The 22,284-nt window shown below is 44.1% G+C and overlaps 1 protein-coding gene across 2 annotated transcripts; it reads right to left on the bottom strand.

The window, feature by feature from the left end:
• Positions 1-1,827: 1,827 nt before the first annotated feature.
• Positions 1,828-8,402, bottom strand: LAMTOR5 (late endosomal/lysosomal adaptor, MAPK and MTOR activator 5). 2 transcript variants are annotated; one of them, XM_003933434.4, is made up of 4 exons: positions 8,039-8,402; positions 7,085-7,146; positions 4,166-4,283; positions 1,828-2,145 (listed from the first exon to the last, which is right to left on the bottom strand). In XM_003933434.4, exons 1-4 carry the CDS (start codon positions 8,233-8,235, stop codon positions 2,085-2,087), a joined length of 438 nt encoding a protein of 145 aa, XP_003933483.1. In that variant the 5' UTR covers positions 8,236-8,402; the 3' UTR covers positions 1,828-2,084. The 2 variants fall into 2 exon arrangements, with proteins under 2 accessions (XP_003933483.1, XP_074237384.1); XM_074381283.1 differs by lacking the exon at positions 8,039-8,402 and adding an exon at positions 7,653-8,027.
• Between the last annotated feature and the right edge of the window lie 13,882 nt (positions 8,403-22,284).

Genomic DNA, 22,284 nt, shown 5'->3' with positions numbered 1-22,284 from the left:
CTTTCCCCCTCAACTATTGCGAAAATTTGCAAGTTTTTAGCCAATCGGGTCCAGCATAGAATGAGAGGTCCTGTTCTGGCCAGTGGAAACCGGACACAGCAGTAGGGCCATTTCATCAGGTTATGAAAGTCATAAATGTCTCCCTTGTTCAGGTGCGCTCGTGTCAAGACTGCCGGTGAGGTGCCCTCTTTCTGCAGGAAATAAACTAGCCTTGCTGAGTGATCCATCGTCTCAGTGTGGATTTTTCCCGACATTATAAACCCATTTCCAATACACAAGCTCAAGGGCTGGAGCTGTCTTACTAAAAATCTTTGCTGTTCTCACGTAGCACTTTATGTTTGTAGATGCTTACTGTTTTTGGATAAGGAATATCCTGGAGATTTTTATACTGTCAAATGTTAAATTGCTAGAGCAACAGGAACTACATTCAAGTTCAACAAATCAGTCTTTTGTGCCTGCTTGTGCACAGTTCTGCTGTTGACAACTATAAAGGCTGAGGTGAAAATAATGTTGACTTACACTTTTTTTCCCGATACAGTGGCTTGCTGTGTCACCCAGGCTAGGATGCAGTGGCACATCACCAGCCTCAACCTCCTGGGCTCAAGTGATCCACCTGCCTCAGCTTCCTGAGTAGCTGGGACTACAGGCCCATGCCACCATGCCTGGTTAATTTAAAAAAACCTTTTTTTTGTAGAGCTGGGATCACACTGTTGCCCAGGCTGGTCTTGGCTTAAGCCATCCTTCTGCCTTGACCTCCCGTGTTGGGATTATAGGCATGAGCCACTGTGCCCAGCCAGACCTGTAATTTCAAACGATAAGTTTTTTTTTTTCCCAGCCAACGTGTCCTATTTATTTGGTGGTCTGCGTGTTAAGAGTACAGATTCTGAGTTGGAATCCTGAGTCTAAATGATGACTCTGGTAATTTCATAGCCTTAGTTGTGTGTACCTACTGTATAGGGTTGTTAATGAGAATTAAATGATCCTTAAACAACATGGGTCCACTTACACATGAATTTTCTTTCACTTCTGCCACCCCTGAGACAGTGAGACAAACCCTCGTTTTCAGCCTACTCAATGTGAAGATAACAAATATAAAGACCTTTATTATGATCCACTTCTACTTAATATTAAATATATTTTCTCTTCTGTATAGTTTTAATAATTCTTTTCTTGAGCTTACTTTACTGTAAAAAATATAGAATATAATACATAAAATACAGAAAATTAGTGTTAATTGATGTTTAAGGCTTCTGGTCAACAGTAGGCTATTGGGGAGTCAAAAGTTATGTGTGGATTTCCGACTGCACATGGCGGGATCCATGGACATGGCTGTGGGAATATAAGTATTTCAGGGAGCTTCTTAAACAAAGACCTTTTTTTTTTTTTTTTTTGAGACGGAGTTTCGCTCTTGTTACCCAGGCTGGAGTGCAATGGCGCGATCTCAGCTCACCGCAACCTCCGCCTCCTGGGTTCAGGCAATTCTCCTGCCTCAGCCTCCTGAGTAGCTGGGATTACAGGCACGTGCCACCATGCCCAGCTAATTTTTTGCACTTTTAGTAGAGACGGGGTTTCACCATGTTGACCAGGATGGTCTCGATCTCTTGACCTCGTGATCCACCCGCCTCGGCCTCCCAAAGTGCTGGGATTACAGGCTTGAGCCACCGCGCCCGGCAGAACAAAGACCTTTTTAAAAAATTTATATATTTTTTTTTATTTTTTAATTACATATATATACAATTTATATATATGTAATTTAAAAAATTACAATTTGATAACTGAACAAAAAGAGCATTTGGTTAAGAGGTTAAAGAATCTAGAAAAGATCCGTTTTCCTCCAAACAGATTTATTGAATATAGCAAAATTCTATATACAAAGTGACCTGGACCTGCTGCTTCAAAACATGATCCTTTCTTACTGGTATCTTGATAGTCGGTCCATAGAGTGTTAAAAAGCAATTTACTCTTAAATAATAGAAAAGTGCTCAATGCACATTAAATGAATAGCCTAACTACTGGAACTTTAGTAGTTAACATAGGTAGGGTCGAGTTCTTATGACAGGCTGCTGAAGAACAGATATAAGACGTCAAGAGGCCATTTTGTGCACTGCCACTGTGATGCCATCATGTTTCTGGATCATAATGTTCCTGAAATGCAAGGAAGAAAATATTCAGTAAGACATTACAAGTGGGACTTCACTGTAAGATGAAAGATGTTGTTTGGTTTAGGATACACTGTTTCTATGTATAACAGCAATATTTAAACACAACAAAACACTTGGGTAATACATAAGCATATAAACATGAAATGAATCCTTAATCCTACTACACACAGACAACCACTGTTAATATTTCCATGGTTGTTTTTTTTAGACAGTGTCTTGTTGTGTTTCCCAAGCTGGCCTCAAACTCCTAGGCTCAAGCAGTCCTCCTGCTTCAGCCACCTCAGTAGCTGGAACTTAAAAAAAAAAAAAAAAAAAAAAAGTTTTCCTGGTTGTTTTATTTGTATGTATATGATACAGTCATGTGCTGCATAACAACGTTTCAGTCATCAGTGGACCCTATATACGATTATGGTCCCACAGATTAAAATGGCACTGAAAAATTCCTATTGCCTAGTGACCTTTTAGCCATTGTAGTTGTCACACAGCACAGCACATGACTCATGTCTGTGGTAATGCTGGTGTGAACATACGGTGCTGCCAGTCCTCAACAGTATAGCACATACAAGTATGTACAGTACACAACACCTGATATTGATAATAAATGACTATGTTATGGTTATGTATTTACTATACTATGCTTTGTATCATTATTTTAGGGTATACTACTTCTACTTATTAAAAAAGGTTAAGTATAAAACAGTTTCAGACAGGTCCTTGGGGAGGTATTCCAGAAGGCATCATCATGATAGGAGATGACAACTCCATGCATATTACTGCCCCGAAAGAACTTCCAGTGGAGAAGATGTGAGGTAGAAGACAGTGTTACTGATGATCCTGACCCTGTGCAGGCCTAGGTTAATGTGTGTTTCTGTCTTTGTTTTTCACAAAAAAGTCTTAAAAAAAAAAGTTTAAAGAAGAATTTTTATACAGCTGTACAATTTTAAGTGTTATTATAAGGGTCAAAAAGTTTCACTGACTCACTCAGAGCAACTTCCAGTCTTGCAAGCTCCATTCATGGTAAGTGCCCTACTGAGGTATATACCTTTTACAAAATTTCTTTAAAAGAAATTTAAAAGAAATATTTTTACTCTATCTTTTCTCTGTTTAGACACACAAATACCACTGTGTTATAACTGCCTACATTATTTAGATTACAAATCTTTGTAGCCTAAGAACAATAGAGCCTAGGTGTGTAATAGGGTGTACCACCTAGGTTTAAGTACATTCTATGATGTTCACACAACAAAATTGCCTGACCTATTTCTCAGAACGTATCCACATTAAGCAATGCATGACTGTGTATTTTTTCTTTTTACAAAATGGTGATACTAGCAGTTGTATATTTAAATTTTTTTTTCACATATTATTCTGAGGACCATCACTGGGAATATCTTTAGTAATTTTATTAATTTACAAGTAATTTTTGGCCAGGTGCAGTGACTCACTCCTGTAATCCCAGCACTTTGGGAGGCTAAGGCAGGCAGATCACTGAAGCCCGGGAGTTTGAGACCAGCCTGGGCAACATGGTGAAACCTAATCTCTACAAAAAATATAAAAGTTAGCTGGATGTGGCAGTGCATGCCTGTAGTTTCAGCTACTTGGGAGGCTGAGTTGGGTGAATCCCTTGAGCCCTGGGAGCTGAGGTCACAGTGACCCATGATTATACCACTGTACTCCGGCTTGGGTGACAGAGCAACAACCTGCCTCAGGATAAAAAAAAAGTAATTTTTATTCTCTGATTAGTTTTCCTTTGTGCTATTTATTACTTTTTTGTTGTTGTTAAACTAATAGTTTGTGACTTATTCTTCATTTAAATGGCATTGTGGCCTGAAAGCACATTAGCTTTAGGAATCAACTTATCCTTTCCTGTGGTCCAAAAGATTAAGAACTTTTCCTGAAGTAGTTTGAATAAGGAATCACTGATGAACACAGGGCTGGCCCCTGCCAATTTTACCAGGAATTTTTCTGAACAAAAAGGAAAGGATCTGCTGAAATCTACTCACCCATTATCTGATTCTAGACACACCACAGGAATATCAGTGGGGTCAGAGGTTAGCTTAGCTGCTTGTTGGGCTAGAACAGATATCACTCCAGCATGCTCATCTGACAGGGTCCCACGGCCTAGAAAACAGAGATGATACATGTCACCTGATTGCTCATAGAGTATTTCTGCTAGAATAAGCTAGCTGGCTGTTTTAAAATGTCGACAGAATTGTCTTTTTATTAATGTTTGTATTAGTCTATATATATTATAGTAACTAAATCTTGGGTACAAAAATACCTATACATTCTAGGTACAAAAATTAGTTACTAAGTGTACTTTATATTTCTGTATAAAAAAGCAACACAAGCTTAACTGTACCTGAAACCAAATCAGGTAACAAACATGCCACTATGGTGGCACAACATATGGATGCTCATACTATTACTACACAAAACGTTCTGACCAGATCTGATGCCGACGTTTGGGCCTTGAAGTCTTCTTGAAGGAACTCATTTAGTTTTAGGTTTCTATACCTGAATTTCAATCTTTCCATTAGTGAGCCTGGCAAACGCTTCCAAAAATTTACCCTTTTTCTCCCAAATGAGTAATCTGTATGTTAAACTGAGTTACACAGACCACCTCTTTCAGTTACCCTTCCAGCAAAAATTCAGAGCTTCAAATCCTGCATTAGGAGCAACAAGTCTTGGGTTTACTAGTTCTGTCACTAATTAAATGAATGCTTTAGTTATTTACCTTTCCAGACTTATTTCCTTATCTGTAACTACTATCATTTATTAAGCATTATGTCTCAGTTCTGTGCTAAGCATTTTATACATATTATATAACCTTACAATATCATTATTAGGCTGGGCACAGTGGCTCATGCCTGTAATCCCAGAACACTGGGAGGTTGAGGTGGGTGGATCACTTGATATCAGGAGTTCAAGACCAACCTGTCCAACATGGTGAAATCCCATCTCTACTAAAAATACAAAAATTAGTCAGGTATGGTGGTGGGCCCCTATAATCCCAGATACTCAGGAGGCTGAGGCAGGAGAATAGCTTGAACCTGGGAAGTGGAGGTTGCAGTGAGCCGAGATTGTGCCACTGCACTCCAGCCTGGGCAACACAGCAAGACTCCATCTCTGTAAAATAAATAAATAAATCACGAGTAAGAGGCCTCAGGGCCAAAAATCCTAGCTTACCCATTTATTTAACTTCTGTGTCTCAGTTTCTTTTTTTTTTTTTTTTTTTTTTTTTTTTGAGATGGAGTTTCGCTCTTGTTACCCAGGCTGGAGTGCAATGGCGCGATCTCGGCTCACCGCAACCTCCGCCTCCTGGGTTCAGGCAATTCTCCTGCCTCAGCCTCCTGAGTAGCTGGGAGTACAGGCACGCGCCACCATGCCCAGCTAATTTTTTGTGTTTTTAGTAGAGACGGGGTTTCACCATGTTGACCAGGATGGTCTCGATCTCTTGACCTCGTGATCCACCCGCCTCGGCCTCCCAAAGTGCTGGGATTACAGGCTTGAGCCACCGTGCCCAGCCTCAGTTTCTTTTTTTAATTTTTTTTTTTTTTTTTTTTTTTTTTTTTTTTTGAGACAGAGTCTTGCTCTTGTTGCCCAGGCTGGAGTACAACAGCATGATCTCGGCTCACTGCAACCTCTGCCTCCCAGGTTCAAGCGATTCTCCTGCCTCAGTCTCCTAAGTAGCTGGGATTACTGGCACCTGCCACCACAAACCTGACTAATTTTTTTTCGCATTTTTAGTAGAGATGAGTTTTCACCATGGTGGCCAGGCTAGCCTGGAACTCCTGACCTCAGGTGATCCAGCCGCCCCGCCCCTGACTCCCAAAGTGCTGGGATTACAGGTATGAGCCATGGCACCTGGCCTTTTTAAATTTTAAAAACATATATATAAAATAGAGATGGGGGGGGGTCTCACTGTGTTGCACAGGCTGGTCTTGAACTCCAGGGCTCAGTGATATGCCTGCCTTGGCCTCCCAAAATGCTGGGATTACAGACGTGAGCCACTGCGCCTGGCCCCGCCACTTCTTTTTCTACCTCACAGGGTTGTTTTCAGGAATAAAAGAGTTAGTATATGTAAAGCACTTACAATGGTGCTTGGCACATAATAAGAGCTCAATAAATGTAATTCTATAATTATTACCATTATTAGATAACAACCCAGTGAAGAAAATGAAGCCCTAAAAGGTAGTTTTTGGTCCACATTCATACTACTAGCAAATCAAAAAGTAAAGGGATTGAACCCAGGTATGTCCAACACTGAAACTCCAGTTTACTGCCTATTCACTTCTTGTTTAGTGTAGTGAGCTTAAAAATAGGACACCACCCACTTTGCAGGGTTGTTGTGAAAATTAAAGATAGTGTATTTAGAACCTAGCAGTCTCAGCATATGGCATACATTCTATAAATCAGGCGTCCCCAAACTACGGCCCGAGGGCCGCATACGGCCCCCTGAGGCCATTTATCCGGCCCCCCGCCGCACTTCAGGAAGGGGTACCTCTTTCATTGGTGGTCAGTGAGAGGAGCACAGTATGTGGCGGCCCTCCAACGGTCTGAGGGTCAGTGAACTGGCCCCCTGTGTAAAAAGTTTGGGGACGCCTGCAATAAATGGTTAACAGCTGTCATTCTCTGAAGTCCTTTCTAGACTCAATTTAACATGATTCAAATACTATTTTTAGTAAAGACAACTACTTAGTGCTATAGAACAGCAAGGAACATCCTCCTTCATAAATACCAACTGAAACCTTTCCATTTTCTGATACTGTTATTTGGAGATAATCTCTACTCTCAGAAACTCAGAAAGAACTGGCAAGGTAACAGGAAATAAAAGCTAGAAAATAATATACCACGCTAGGCTCCAAGTCAACATCAGATGCTGTGCAATTCACCGAACGGTTGTTATGAGAGATACTTACAACCCAGATTAAGTCCTTGTGAATCCGTGCACAGGACTCCAACAATGGAGGGATTCTTCATTCTATTTCAGGAACGCAGAGAGTTGAAGCAGATAATGGGAGAAAAAGGATTTGAGCAAATATAAACATACACGTGTTCTATGAACCAGACATTGTTTAAGTGCTTTAAATCAATGTTTCTCAATCTTTTTTTCATTATCACACTCTAAGAAAAAAATTAAGTTCTAATTAATTAATTTAAATAAACCAGTTTCTCTCTTATGAGAGAAAAAAACTGTGCTAAGTACTGTTGAGTTTTGGAGGGCCACAAACATTGCAATATCTAGGATGTCTTCACTCTTGTTAAAAATGCATGTTTTAGTACTAACTCATTTAAAACAATTGTTGAAAAACTCTCAAATCGCCTCCTGGAGGGTAAGTGGAAGCTGAGGGACATCGGTGGGAGGCCAGGTGTCTCTGTAGCCTTTATACTTCTCCAGTTTCGAATTTTACATAAATACTGCTCGTTCGAAAAATTTAAAGGATGACTTTTACCTACGAAGTACCAAGTAACTGACAGGATACACACAGGAGATAAACGTTTGTTTCCACTGCAGGGCTTGACTGTGCACAGCTGGCACAACCTTCCTCAAAGTTAACCCGTTGCCTAAAACTCCTGCAGAACCACCCTGACCGTAAAGACGATTTCAACCACGAGATGAGCAGCTCTGGCCGCAGCCTGGGCCCGGGAGACTCGCTCAAGAGGGGATGTGCGGTGCCCGGCAGCATTTCAATTCCGGGTCACCAGCCCCGCCCCGCGGCCCTTGGGTAGGGCTCAGTTCCCTTATCCCTTGTCCTGGGGGTCGCGCGACGTCCCCGAGACGCCCTGGCAGGCACTCGCAGCTCGCGCCTTTCGTTCTGCTCAGGTTCCTCCGCCGCGACTCGGGACAGGCCGAAGAGGCGCGCACTACTCACGTGTCTTCCAAGTGCTGCTCCAAGGTCGCCTCCATCCCACCCACCGTCCACCCCGGCCCAGAACCCCGAGGCACCCCACGTCCGACTCCACTACAGGCCTCAGTCACTTGACGCGAGCGGGGCGTGGACCGGGACGGCGCCTCCAAAGGGACAAAATGGATCATGGCGCAACGTCCGCGTTCTTTACTGGCAAACATCACTGCGCTTCCGCCGCAGAGCCCGGCAAAGGCTTGGGCTGCCCGCGCGGTGACAGTCGGCGACCCGCGCGTGGCTCCCCAGCGGAATTCTTCCCCTCTCAGGAGAGAGGTCTGCAGCCGGGCCTCAGTGCCTCAGTTCCTGGCCTGGCATTGTGTGTCAGTGTTTTTGAACCTCTGGACTCATTCAACCGACTCTGAGACCTAGGGGCCAGACCTTCAGTTTTACAATAACCCAGGGGTCAGACGGGGTCTGATGTAGCCTGTGGGGCAGGTACGAAGGGGAGGGACCTCTGGGAGGGGGTCCATAGGCTTGCAGGGGGAAGGACTCACACAGAGGACTAAAGGAGTAGATGGAGCGAGGTTCAACCCCCTAGCTGGGTGTTGGCAAAGTGTCAGGATTTTAACGAAGACATTGGTGTTTATTATGGTGAGGGGACTGAGGACAGTTTAGGGAAAGAGAGTGGCATCTGAGTCCTAACTTGTAAGGAAGACTAGGTAGGACTACTTAAAAATTACTTTAAAAAATTAATTATAGGCCGGGCGCTGTGGCTCACACCTGTATTCCCAGCTCTTAGGGAGGCAGAGGCGGGAGGATAGCTTGAACCCAGGAGTTCGAGACCTGCCTGGGCAATATAGCGAGATCCCTTTCTCCACAAAAAGGAAAAAAACAAAAAGACCAAAAAAAAAAAAATTATAAAAGTGGTAAAAATAGAAAACACTGATGGTCCCACTGGCCAAAACTGACTTTTAACCCCTTTGAGAGTATCCTTTCAGATAGTCGTCTTTGCAAATGGATGCTTTTAATGTTTTGTTTGTTTGTTTGTTTGTTTGCCTTTTGAAAATAATTTTTGTGGGGACAGGATCTTGCTCTGTCACCCAGGCCGGAGTGCAGTGGCATGATTATAGCTCATTGCAACTCTGACGTCCTGGGTTCAAGCTATCCTCCCCTCTCAGCCTCTTGACTGGCTAGGGCCACAGCCTCGAGCCACCACAGCTGGCTAACTTACATTTTTTTTGTAGAGATGGGGGTCTTGCTGTGTTATCCAGGCTGTTCTCAAACTCCTTGCCTCAAAAGATCCTCCCACTGCAGCTTCCCAAAACGTGATTACAGGCTGACTCACCACACCCAGCATGTTTTTTTTTTTTCTTTTGTAAGCAAAATTGACATATATATTGGAGGTACGATTCTGTCTTCACAGAGTTTAGAATGAATGTCTTTTCATGTCAAGTTTTCACTTGCATCCTTCGTAATAGTTGCAGAATATTCCATTTTATAGCTGTATCTTAATTGTAGATTAAGGCTGGAGTGCAGTGGCGCTATCATGGCTTAGTGCAGCCTCAACCTTCTAGGTTCAAGGACTCTTCCCACCTCAGCCTCACATCCCAAGAAGCTAGGACTACAGGCACACACCACTACACCTAGCTAATTAAAAAAAAATTGTACAGATGGGGTCTCTGTGTAGCCCAGTCTCAAGTGACCCTCCTGCCTTGGCCTCCCAAAGGGCTGAGATTGCAGGTGAGCCACTGTACTTGGACATTTTTTTTTTTTTTTTTAAAGACAGAGTTTTGCTTTTGTTGTCCAGGCTGGAGTGCAATGGTGTGGTCTCGGCTCACTGCAACCTCTGCCTCCCAGGTTCAAGTTATCCTCCTGCCTCAGCCTCCCAAGTAGCTGGGATTATAGGTGCCCGTCACCATGCCCGGCTAACTTTTGTATTTTTAGTAGAGACAGGGTTTTACTATGTTGGCCAGGCTGGTTTCAAACTCCTGACCTCAGGTGATCCACCCACCTGAACCTGCCAAAGTGCTGGGATCACAGGCATGAGCCAATACGCCCGGCTTGGACGTTTCTTTTTTCTTTTTTGCTTTTGTTTGTTTCAGCTATTACAGTGTTGGTTGAATATCCTCATAGCTAAATATTTGTGTACTTTTAAGATTTCCTTATAAGTTACTAGAAATGGAATGACTGGGTCAAAGGACATGGTCTTTTTTTTTTGAGATGGAGTCTCACTTGGTCACCTAGGCTGGAGTGCAGTGGCGTGATCTTGACTCACTGCAACCTCCACCTCCCAGGTTCAAGCAATTCTCTGTCTCAGCATCCCAAGCAGCTGGGATTACAGGCACGTGCCACCACACCCAGCTAATTTTTGTATTTTTAGTAGAAACGGGGGTTCACCATCTTGGCCAGGCTGGTCTTGGACATGGTCTTTTTTGAGACTTTTGATACATACTTACAAATTGCCTCCTGAAAAAGTGGTGCTAATTTACATTGAAATTGGTAATGCTCGCCCTCTCTGGATCATTCCTTGCACTGTTTCTTCCAGCTCTCTCGCCTCCAGCATTTACTCACAATCTACCTTCCCATCTGGGGCCCAGCTCCAAAGTTACCCTGGATTGGCATTCAGAGTTTCTTTCTATTCCACAGCCGTCATAGTGAAGCCTGCAACTTCCTTAAAATTCCAGATTGTTTATTTATTTATTTTTTTTTTTGAGATGGAGTCTTGCTCTATCGCCCAGGCTGGAGTACAGAGTCATGATCTCAGCTCACAGCAAACTCTGCCTCCGAGCTCAAGTCATTCTCCTGCCCTAGTCTCCCACAGTAGCTGGGATTACAGGCACACACCACCACAGCTGGCTAATTTTTGTAGTTTTAGTAGAGATGGCATTTCACCGTGTTGGCCAGGCTGGTCTTGAACTCCTGACCTCAAGTGATCCTCCCACCTCAGCCTCCCAAAGTGCTGGGATTACAGGCATGAGCCACTGTGCCTGGCCAAAATTCTAGTTTGAATGTTATCATTCAGGGGTCTTGGATTACTGCTCAGAGAAATTATTCATGTTAAGTTAGGGGTAACACAATATAGGCCATATACATTTTAGAAAAAGCAGTTTAAAACTTAGAAGACAGCATTAGAAAATATAAGTAGTGCCTGGTGCAGTGGCATGTATCTGTAATCCCAGCTACTCAGGAGGCTGAGGCAGGAGGATCTCTTGAGCTCAGGAGTTCAAGTGCAGCCTGGGCAACGTAGTCTAGTAGCCACATTTTAAAAAGTAAAACAGGGTTGAGTGTGGTGGGTTACGCCTGTAATCCTAGGGAGGATTTGGGAGGCTGAGGTGGGTGGATCACTTGAGACCAGCCTGGCCAACATGGCAAAACCGTATCTCTAATAAAAATACAAAAGTTAGTCAGGCATTGTGGCACATACCTGTAGTCTCAGCTACTCGGGAGGCTGAGTGGGGAGGATCGCTTGAGCCTGGGAGGCAGAGTTTGCAGTTTGTTGCACCACTGCAGCAGAGTGAGACTCTGTCTCAAAAAAAAAGTAAAACAGGTGAAGTTAATTTAATAACATTTTATTTATTCAAACAATATATTCAAAATATTATTAGTCAACATGTGATCGATAAAATACTAATGAGGTATTTTATATTTTTTCTCCTGTACTGTCTTCACAATCCTGTACTGTCTTCTGAATATTTTTCAGGTAGCAGCACATTTCAATTCAGACTAGCCACATTTCAAGTGCTCAGTAGCCACCTGTGGCTAGTGACCACAAAGCTCCAGGATAGCTCAGATTATCTCAAAGCTAGATCAGTGATTAAAGGATTCTCAGGCCAGGCATGGTGGTTTAAGCCTGTAATCCCAGCACTTTGGGAGGCCTAGCTGGTGGACGGCTTGAGCCTAGGAGTTTGAGACCAGCCTAGCCAACGTGGGGAGACCCTGTCTCTACAAAAAAAACACAAAAATTAGCTGGGCATGGTGATGAGCCTCTGTGGTCTCAAGTATTTCGCCTGAGATGGGAGGATCACTTGAACCCTGGAGGTCCAGGCTTCAGTGAGCTGAGATTTTGCCACTGCACTCCAGCCTGAGTGACAGAATGAGACCCTGTCTCAAAAACAAAAAAACAAACAAAAAACGATGGTCAGAAAGGCTGGTGATTAATTTTTAAGTTATAAGGAAGACCTTTGAAGGGAAATCAAGTAGGAAGAGAATGACAGCTGGCTCACATGTCCTTGCCACATGGGAGGTGAGGAGGCCACTCCTTACCACCTAGTCTTTCTCTGCCCTGCTGCTGTCTTGCCCCTGAGCGGGGAGGCAGTGGGAGAGGCATAGCATATATAAATTGGGCAAGTGCTAGAGGGCTGGGGTGATAGTTGGAAAAAGTGTTTGACCTTTAGTGGTTTTCTGCTTTCTTTAGCTTGTGGGATATTTAACAATTCTTCATTCTTAGTTTTGAGTGCCAGCAACCATTCCTGGGGTGACAGGAAAAGTTCTGTCACATCCATATTACAGCATTTGTTTCATTGTATTGTAATTTCATGTTTACTTTTGAGAAAGTTCATTCTTTTCTCTTTTTAATTTTTGCTTTTTATTTATTTATTTATTTTCTGAGACAGGGTCTTACTGTATCACCCAGGCTGGAGTGCAGTGGCACAGCCTTGGCTCACTGCAACATCTGCCTCCCGAGCTCATGATTCAGTCTCCCGAGTAGCTGGGAATACAACACCATGCCTGGCTAAATTTTTTCATATTTTTTGTAGAGATGGGGTTTCACCAGGTTACCAGGCTGGTCTTGAACTTCTGACTCAAGCAATCTGCTTGCCTTGGCCTCACAAAATGCTGGGATTACAGGCATGAACTACAGCGCCCAGCCCTTATGTTTACTTTTCATAGACGGGAAGAGTGTCTTCATCTCTGATACCTAATGCAACAGAGCATGATAAGAATTCAATAAATATGGAAGAATCTTGATGATTGACATCATTTGAGAAAGGAACTCTATGGTTTCTTTTACTCTGAGGTAAAGAATTTAGGTCTTGAACCCTCACCACTTTCTCCTCTTCCTTCTCCCCTCTTTCATAAATGAGCTCTTGGAAAATTAAAATGTCAGGAGGATCCAGCGGAGAATACCCAAGCCCGCATGTCCTGATGGGAAGTGGGGCATAAGTAGAGAGGGGAACACAGACCCTGCACGCCATCTCACTGCTGCTGGCCCGGGGGACCCTAACTCCTCTTCTTGACCCATCAGAAACAGAATCCTCCCGAGGGTCTGTTTAAGAAGCACGGCTCTGATAGAAAGGCTAGCTTTCCTCTGGGTACAGAGGGCTCTGCTACCCTAGGGCTGCCACACTGGGCTGTGAGTCACTTTCAAATGCTTAGGGTCAAGGGCTTTCTGTGGAATGAGCCCTCATGTGCCACGAGGGAGCACCAAGGCCACAGAAAACCCTACTCAGATGGAGGGTTCTGGGGTGAGGGAAAGGAATCCATGGGTCTGTGGAGCTGGTAGAGCATGGGTGAGGATAGCATTATGGTTGGTTGGTGTCCTTGGAGTCAGATATAAATTGGGATCTTGGCTTGGCCACTGACTATCCCCCACTTTGAGCCTCAGGGGGCTCATTTGTGATGTGGGAGTACCATTGTCTGCCTTATCAGGTTGCAGGGAGGATTATATGAGATACTTTATGTAAGAGGGACTGGTGGATTGTGGAAGTCAATAAGTAAGTTTTGCTAAATCTGAGTAAGAAGACCTGTTCGTTTCCTCAAGTTGCTTATAGTCTAGTTGAGGAGACACCTGAGAGAATAACTGACAGTTCAGTGAGGGTAAGAGCCAAATGATTGGCACAGACCTCAAGTGGTCTAGCATTTATGGGAGAGGGGGACTGCAGGGCTAGATTTACAGACCTGCTTTATAAAACTACGTTAAATGAGATCAGTATATTTTATTCTTTTTATTAGACCTTTCTATAGCATAAAAATGATAAAGCAAGAAAAAAAAAAGTTACCTGAAATTCTACTCCTAACCCTAATATGAATGTGAAGGAGCTGGGCTAGGATAGAATGGGGTAGAATTTGCGTAAGGTGGAAATGCGGACAGGCCTGTCACAAGGATCATGAAAGTCTTGCTGGCTAAAGCATCTCACTGCATTCATGCTGCAGCACAGGACCTGGATGCACAGCAGGTTGGGGACACAGCCCTCCCTTCTAATAGTGGACTCCATCTGAGAGCTGAGCCATAGATTCAAAGCCTAACTCCCAGTAGCAATGGTAGTAATGTCATCAGCAGTTCATATACATGGAGTGACAATGGCGTGCCAGGCAATTCATAGGGCCTCTTGGTCCTGACAGCATTTTTGAAGTCGCTAACATCACTGTCCCCCTTTTACCATTAAAAAACAAAACAAAAAATCCATTTAGCAGGTCCAATCTGGATGTCTTATTCTACAGAGAAGAAATCCGAGGCTCAGAGAGGGGAAGGGGCCTAATTTGGAACTTTAACTTCTGATTCTTAACTTTCTGGTGTTCCACCTATATTGTACTACAAAAGGCTGTCTTAGAGCTTTTGTTAAACCAGCTTCAGAGATACTCATTGTTATGGGTTGAATTATGTCTCCCCAAAATTCATATGTCAAAGTTCTAATGCCCAGTACCTCAAAATGTATTTGGAGATAGGACTTTTATAGAGGTAATCAAGTGAAAATGAGGTTGTTAGGATGGGCCTTAGTCCACTATGGCTGGTGTCCTCATAAAAAGGGGGAATTTGGACACAGACGTACATAGAAGGAAGACGATGTGAAGAGACATAAAGAACAGATAGGCCGGGTGCGGTAGCTCATGCCTGTAATCCCATCACTTTGGGAGGCTGAGGCAGGTGGATCACCTGAGGTAAGGAGTTTGAGACCAGCCTGGCCAACATGGAGAAACCCCGTCTCTACTAAAAATACAAAATTAGCCAGGCGTAGTGGTACATGCCTGTAATCCGACCTACTCAGGAGGCTGAGGCAGGAGAATCACTTGAACCCAGGAGGTGGAGGTTACGGTGAGCCAAGAAGGTGCCATTGTACAAGAGTAAAACTATGTCACAACACACAAAAAAACCCAGTCATCTATAGCCAAGGCCTGGAATGGATCCTCTCCTCACAGCCCTTGGAAGAAAGCAGACTTGCTGACGCCTTGACTGTGGACTTCTACCCTCCAGCACTGTGAGACAATAAATTCATGTTGGTTAAGCCACCCAACTTGTTATGGCAGCCCTAGGAAAACTTCGTGGATATATATGCTCACATTTCCATGAAGACTACAAGTCAAAAATATCACAGACTTTTGGCAGCCCTTCATTAATAGAAGCACTGGTTGGGAGGGTCACCCACCCTGAGGCAAAAGGATAGAGCAAGTGATCTTTCCAGCTTGCTCCCAACCTTGATCTTTGGCCAAGATATTTTTCTTTCACTGGACATTGACCAACAGTGGTGTCATGACTTATTTGACTGTGACCTTCTGGAGTCTGTTTTTTATCTCTGAGCTTGACCTGTAGAAGAAGCTCAATAAATGTGTGTAGGGGGGTGAATGGGAAAATCAGCTTCCAGCCATTCCAATTCAAGCCTCTCCAAGCAATGGGGGGGCAGGGAAGCAGGGTATGTAAGGCCTGTCCGTGGATGGTAGTTGAAGTTGGACACTGTCTCCCAAAGTTTAGAGCTGGGCCCAAATTCTGGAAGACACAGGCAAAATATGTTTTAGATGAGTCAGGATGGGCTAGAGAAGTTCCAGTACAGGAAACTATTTTCCTGCTGCTTTATTAATTTTGCTACTGAGTATAAATGAGACGCAGACTTTCATATCCAAGTCTTCATTAGATGCCCAGTTAATGCAGCCATGACAAATGGGAATGAAGCCCTTATGAATAAAAAAAAGATCAACCCAGTATAAAAAATCATAGACCGGAGAAATAAAAATGAAGAGGAGCTGATAAAATACCCTATCCTTAATTAGCCTGTCGGCATACACACCAAATCGGCCTTAATGCCAAGATTGATTGGCCTGGGAATTGGGTAAATGAAATAAGTGCTTACAAATGAATGGAAAAGAAATTACCTGTATTCAAACGTGTTTGGGATGCAGGTCTGTGCACTGAGGCTTTTAGTCAAACCCAGGCTTGCAGCTTCTTTGCTCTGCGTCCATTTCTATCCCGGGTTCCCACGTGGGTTTCAGAGACCCTCTTTGTAGAGTAACAGTATGTACCATTGTCAACTCTCTCTGCCATTGTCCTGGAAAAATCCTTCTTGGACAGTGAAATATTTTTGTCTTTATTTTACCATCTCCAGATTAGAAGGGTGTTCCTGATTCTTACCTCAGAGAAGAGAATGTCGTGGAGACAAAATGACCTGCTTAGAGTTCTGGCCACCCCAGCATGAGAACAAAGATTTCTTCTGGACTCCCACATTCTCCCCTGGAATCCAAGAGCTTGTGTACTGCCCCAGCACCTTATTACCCTCCTGTAAGCCACTGGACAAATCCTCCGATGCCTTGATACCTCAGTTTTTTTCCACTCTAAATGGGAAGATAAATTCACTGTAAAAAGTACTTACCTTGCAGTGTTGTGAGAGTTTCACGAGACAATGCAAGATGAAGCTCCTAGCACAGTTCCTGGCACCATGGTTAGCACGGAACAAATGAAAGCTGTTGTCATTAGGATCTCAAGAAATGACAGCTGAGGCAAATTTGGATTAGACTGCATTCAGCATTCTTAGCTGTAAGCAACAGAAACTGCCTGTGGCTTACAGAGTAGGAAAGGAAGTTATTAAATGACATTGGGTAGTTTGTGGAATTGGGAGGACTGGAGAGCTCATTTTAAGTTTCTAGTGACAAAGCTTCAAATCATACATGAGGAAAATGCCCCTGCCACTTCTGCCCCTGGCATGACCACACACACATAACTGCCAGAAGTACCAGGACCCCTCTGCCGGAGGAACATAACCCTGTGATCACTGCTCTCCCTGAAGCTGGATGCTTCTGCTGCTGCCCTTCCCAGCAAAGTGCAGTTTCCCCAGAGCCTCTGGATTGAAGTCTTGTGTGGATAAACTTGACTGATGGAGCCTAGATCATATACCTGGCTTTAGTTGTAAAGGAGGCTGGAGAGAAAATGCTCTGCTGTCTATAACTGTCTTGAAAGTGGCCTGCACATAGCAAAGCCATTCAAAAGCGGTGAGCAGCATGAAAGCATTCTGTCTCCAGAGGGATGCTTGCTTTGCATGAGGGAGAACTCTTGCTCCCAGAGTTTGAGACCAGAAGGGGCATTTTCTTCTTTTGTGTTTTGAAGCTTTGTCACTAGAAGCTTAGACTGAGTAGGACACCTCTGAGTGTCCTACCTGAGTTCTCCCTTGTGCAAAGCAAGACTCCCTCTCGAGGGATTGACAGCACAGCCTCTTCCATAATGCCTCCGAGCAAATTTATTGGGCAGCATTTCACTCCTTGGCAAAGGGGAAGGGCGTGCATTCTGCCTTCTCTACTGCATGAGCCTAGTCTAATATGGAATTTGGGAGTGTCGATCATTTTACTTCATGCTCTTAGAGATAAGGGTCATAATAAAGCATCTTGGAGTCTGCACATGTGCCAGCTTCATGTTCAGCCTCACTGTGGATCCACAGTTCCATTTCTTTATGGATCCCTTACCCTTAGTTTGCCAAATTCTATGCTGGTAGCAATAATAATTCAGACAGGGCTTCCTTATTCAAGGAGCTTGTGTTCTATATAGTTAATAAACTAGAGATAATTTTAAAAAACCCAACTTGAATTTTGGGTAAGAGAAACTTTTCAGACCAATGTTCATGACCAATAACAGCCTCCATGCATGGCCCTGCCCAGAGCTTGGGGCCTGCACTGCTGTTTTCAGGCACCACATTGTTTTTAATTTTTTTTTGTAGAGATGGGGTGAGATGGGGTCTCACTCTGTTACCCAGGCTGGTCTTGCAAGCGATCCTCCTGCTTTGGCCTCCCAAACTGCTGGGGTAATAGATATGAGCCAACACGGCTGGCCGACAGGCACCAAATTCTAGGAAAGGATTTGAGTAGGGTAGGCATCTGTCTCTCCCTATTCCTTTCATGGACAGAGCTCTCCTGGGAGGGAGAAAGAGAGAGGGAGAGGAAGGAGGATGAATAGAGAAGCACCAAACCTCAGAGTCAAGGCCTTTTTAAAACTTCAGTGTCTTGTCTTTACCCTTTGTGGTGCCTGAAAGCATCTGGTTCATAGAAGGTGTTCAGTGAATGACGGTTTCATTAGTGAAGGAATTCCCTTTGGAAATCTCATAGGAAACTGACCCTCTCCAACCCTTCACCTGTGCCTTATTCCAGCTCCCAAGGAGGCGGCAGAAACCGGGGCGATCACAACTGTCAACAGCAACGAACGCAGCAGACACTTTCTGATTTACTTAACTGCTATGGATCCCACCTCTCTTCATGCCTCAGTTTAATATCTGTAAGCTTGGTCAGTATCTCACTCAAGAACATTGCATTTACTCTGGTACTTAAAGATGAAAAAATCAGCGTTTACAAAGCAGATCCATTGTCAACCTAAATAACAAAGAGAGTGGCCGGGTGTGGTGGCTCATGCCTGTAATCCAAGCACTTTGGAGGCCAAGGTGGGAGGATCACCTGAGGTTGGGAGTTCAAGACCAGCCTGACCAATATGGTGAAACCCCATCTTAAAAAAAAAAAAAAAAAAAATTAAAAAAAAAAGAGAGTCTCTCTAAAGGAAAAAAAAATTGGGAATAGAGCATTGCAATAGGAATATGCATGCCTTAGTAATGTGCGTATTCAGGGAGGTAAAGGGAGACAAAGGTTTGTTTTTTTTTTTGAGAGGAGTTTCCCTCTTGTTACCCAGGCTGGAGTGCAATGGCACGATCTCGGCTCACCGCAACCTCTGCCTCCTAGGTTCAGGCAATTCTCCTGCCTCGGCCTCCTGAGTAGCTGGGATTACAGGCACGCGCCACCATGCCCAGCTAATTTTTTGTATTTTTAGTAGAGACGGGGTTTCACCATGTTGACCAGGATGGTCTCGATCTCTTGACCTTGTGATCCACCCACCTCGGCCTCCCAAAGTGCTGGGATTACAGGCCTGAGCCACCGCGCCCGGCGACAAAGGTTTTTAATGGAAAAAAATGAGGAGGGTTACGTAATTGTTTTGAAATAATTATCCTTGGCTATAAAGATCAATAACAAGGGTGGTGCCAGCCTAAGTTTGGACAGGCAGTTCCTGGGCAAATGTCTTTGCAGAAGTCTTTTGTGTAAGGTTGTAATGGCCTTTGTGCGAGGTTGTGGCTTTTGCAGTCTTTTGCAATAGCTTTTGTTACCAGGCATACAAGCATGAGAATGCTCTCATTATGGCTGTCCCTGGCTCTATTTGTCAGGGGTTTCATATTAGTGATTCCACTTGATTCTGACAACTTTCACACATTCATACACATTATCTCATTTAATCTCACAGTCATTTCATGACTCTTTCCCCATTTTGTGAATGAAGTAATTGAGGTCTGAAGAGGTCAACTAATTGGTCAAGGTCATAGAACTTGAAAATGTTCATTGTCTTGGGTCTCTAACACTGGAGCTGACATTCTCCCAGGTAATGTTGACTGAGTTGGGCCAGGTCAGTTGGCTCCTCTGCAACTGTGTTTCCTCAACTAGTTTGGACAACACAGGCCTGTGAGCCAGTCCCATAAAGTGGCCAAGGGTTGCCTTCTCCCCATTTCCCCTCAGCAACAGGAGGACTTGTCCGGGTGCTTTCAGATACCGCACAGTAAATCAATTGCCACATTAATTCTGGACCATCAGTATTTTTCCCCAGGAGAAAGTCAGAGGCAAGCAGACTAATGTCTCATTGATATTTTCAATTGCCAAAGGGGAAGTGAGGATGAATCTAATCCCATCTGTCAAGGTGGAGAAGGGCTGATTTGAAAGCAGCATAGATTACTTTAAGAAGATGACAGTGTATCACTCTCTGGACAAGGGAATATGAAATGAGGCCTAACCTCCTTTATGAGTTGGTGAAAGAATTGATCAGCAAAGAATGTCTGCGGAAATGAGCAGCAAGTTCTCTGACCCATTTTCTACTTTTTATTTCCCTAAGACTTTATGTTATATATATGTATATGTATATATATATATATATATACACACACATATATATACACATATATATTTATACACGCACACATACACACCCCCACATAAACAAGACAGAATTCACCTCCTGCCCTTCAAGAAAAATAGTTAACATTTTTTGAGGGTTAATCATTGCCAGGCTCTGTATTCATTGTTTTATATTTACTATCCAGAAGCCTTAAATGTTAAACGAGGTAGGTGTTAGTATTATAACCTTTGTACAGATATGGAAACTGAGGTGTATAGAAGTTGACTTGCCTGAGGTGACCCAGCTAGTGAAGGATGAAATGAGATACAGTCCGGCCATCCCTGGGCCTGCTGTCAGTCACATGCAGTACATGCAACTCCATCAGCCTGGAAAGCCTCCTAGATAGCCCTGCTGAGAGACCACTGCGCCCTCTCATCACTCGCTCTGTCCTTGGTCAGCCCCTTCGGGAGCCTTGCTAACCCCAGGAGTATGTGCCTTTTACAGGTTGTAGAGGCTGAGCCACAGCTCAGGGGCTGGAATGCCTGGGGGCCTCAGATAGGGTCTCTGGAGATCTGAGACTTAAGGAAGGGTGAAGGGGGAGCTGAAGCTGAAGGCTGTGGGTCTTGCCAGCTTGCGGGGCTCACTGAGCTGAGGCGCCTCTCAGTTACTTATGTGTGTGAATTTCTGGTGGAGGAGAGGTAAGGACAGTGATGGACTCTGGACCCTCAGAAACCAGGATATCCAGCATGTCCAGCCACAGTGTGGGCTGCCCTGGCTGCTAAGAGTGTCAGAAAATGCCACAGTCATGGGTTAGGAAGGCCTGGGAACCACAACAATGTGAGTTCAAAAACCCAAGAAGGAATGTGCACACCTGAGATGCTCAGAACACAAGTGTCAGCGTTCAGTTCTGACTCTGCTTTAGGCAGGGACAGAAGCAACCTCTACATAAAGAACTGAAGGAGAGGGCTTTGCTGCCAGCCCCAGCCAGGGACACACGTGGTCAAAGCCAAGGTCACTCCAGGCTGCAGGTTTTAGCCTCTGTGGCCAGAAACAAGCTTCCCAATTAATATTACTCTGGATCGGACAGAGATGGCTGTTCTGTCTCAGGCGTATTTGCCGTTGATCCCCGTGATTGATGCTAATAACATTAAGAATCTGTCAGGGAGATATTTCACGAATGTCTCATGTGGTGAGATGATACAGCCAGAAAATGCAATTCCCTAGCTCAGGCAGGATCGGAGATGACCCAAAGTGCTGATGGAAAAGGCCCAGGCCCTTTCCAGCCTGTGGTGGGGTCAGGGAAGCAGGTGAGCTGGGGATTGGGTGGGGCTGGGCTGGCATGGAGCTGTATCGGGGATGTTTCATAAAGGGCTTTGAAGAGAAACAGTATGTGAGAGAAGAAAGAAGCTTTTCTCTGGGTTTCCTCGTGTAGAGTGATCACATCTGTGTAGGCCAGGAAGGAGTCCAGGGAATTTCACCTCAAAATGCTGAAACCACCTGCGCAAAGATGATAACAGTGAGAGAAGCCTCGAATGGCTGACTCTATCTTGCTTCTGGCCTCACAGGCTGGCCGTCCTCACTCATTCCTGGGCATAGGCCAAGCTAACCTTGGGAGGAATTTATGGTTTAACTTTGAAGCCAGGATGATAATAGGCCCTCCCTGAAACCGACCCCCTTCTTGTTCATGGACTGAAACTAGCTTTGTAAGACTAGTGAAAGGCCACAAAATTAGGATTGTGGAACGGGCCTGAACTCTGATAAGATGTGGGCATAGCTTGCCTTTCTGTAATCATTTATTGCCCTGGCATTCACAAGATTTTTAATTTCCCCAATTGGCCCCATAGATAACATCACTACTGTGGAACCTCAGAAGGGTCTTTTGAGATGTTTTTCAGACTTTTGTATTCTGATGACTGACTCCACCCAGACCCATGACTCATGACTCAACTGATCATGTGGCTCTTACTTAGAGTCTGACTCAGCACTAGAGGACCATTTTCCACATTCCTATCTATGCTTTCATCCCCAACCAATCGGCACCACCCATTCCCTAGCCCCCTGCCCACCAAATTTATATCCATAAAAACCCTAGCCTCTGAGTTCTCAGAGAAATGACTGAAGTAATGAACTCCTGTCTTCTGTGTGGCTAGCCTTGTGT

This window comes from Saimiri boliviensis, chromosome 11 (assembly GCF_048565385.1).
Source record: "Saimiri boliviensis isolate mSaiBol1 chromosome 11, mSaiBol1.pri, whole genome shotgun sequence".
In the NCBI taxonomy this organism is placed as follows: domain Eukaryota; kingdom Metazoa; phylum Chordata; class Mammalia; order Primates; family Cebidae; genus Saimiri; species Saimiri boliviensis.
The sequence above is the reverse complement of the archived record's forward strand: the minus strand, read 5'-3'. Positions and strand labels throughout refer to the sequence as shown.

Coding starts and splice junctions, on each gene's coding strand:
- LAMTOR5 (XM_074381283.1), bottom strand. CDS start 7,852: ATGCTGCCGGGCACCGCACATCCCCTCTTGAGCGAGTCTCCCGGGCCC. Junction 7,147..7,652: donor GAAACAAACGTTTATCTCCT/GTGTGTATCCTG, acceptor TTCCTGAAATAG/AATGAAGAATCCCTCCATTG. Junction 2,146..4,165: donor TGTCTAGAATCAGATAATGG/GTGAGTAGATTT, acceptor CTTGCATTTCAG/GAACATTATGATCCAGAAAC.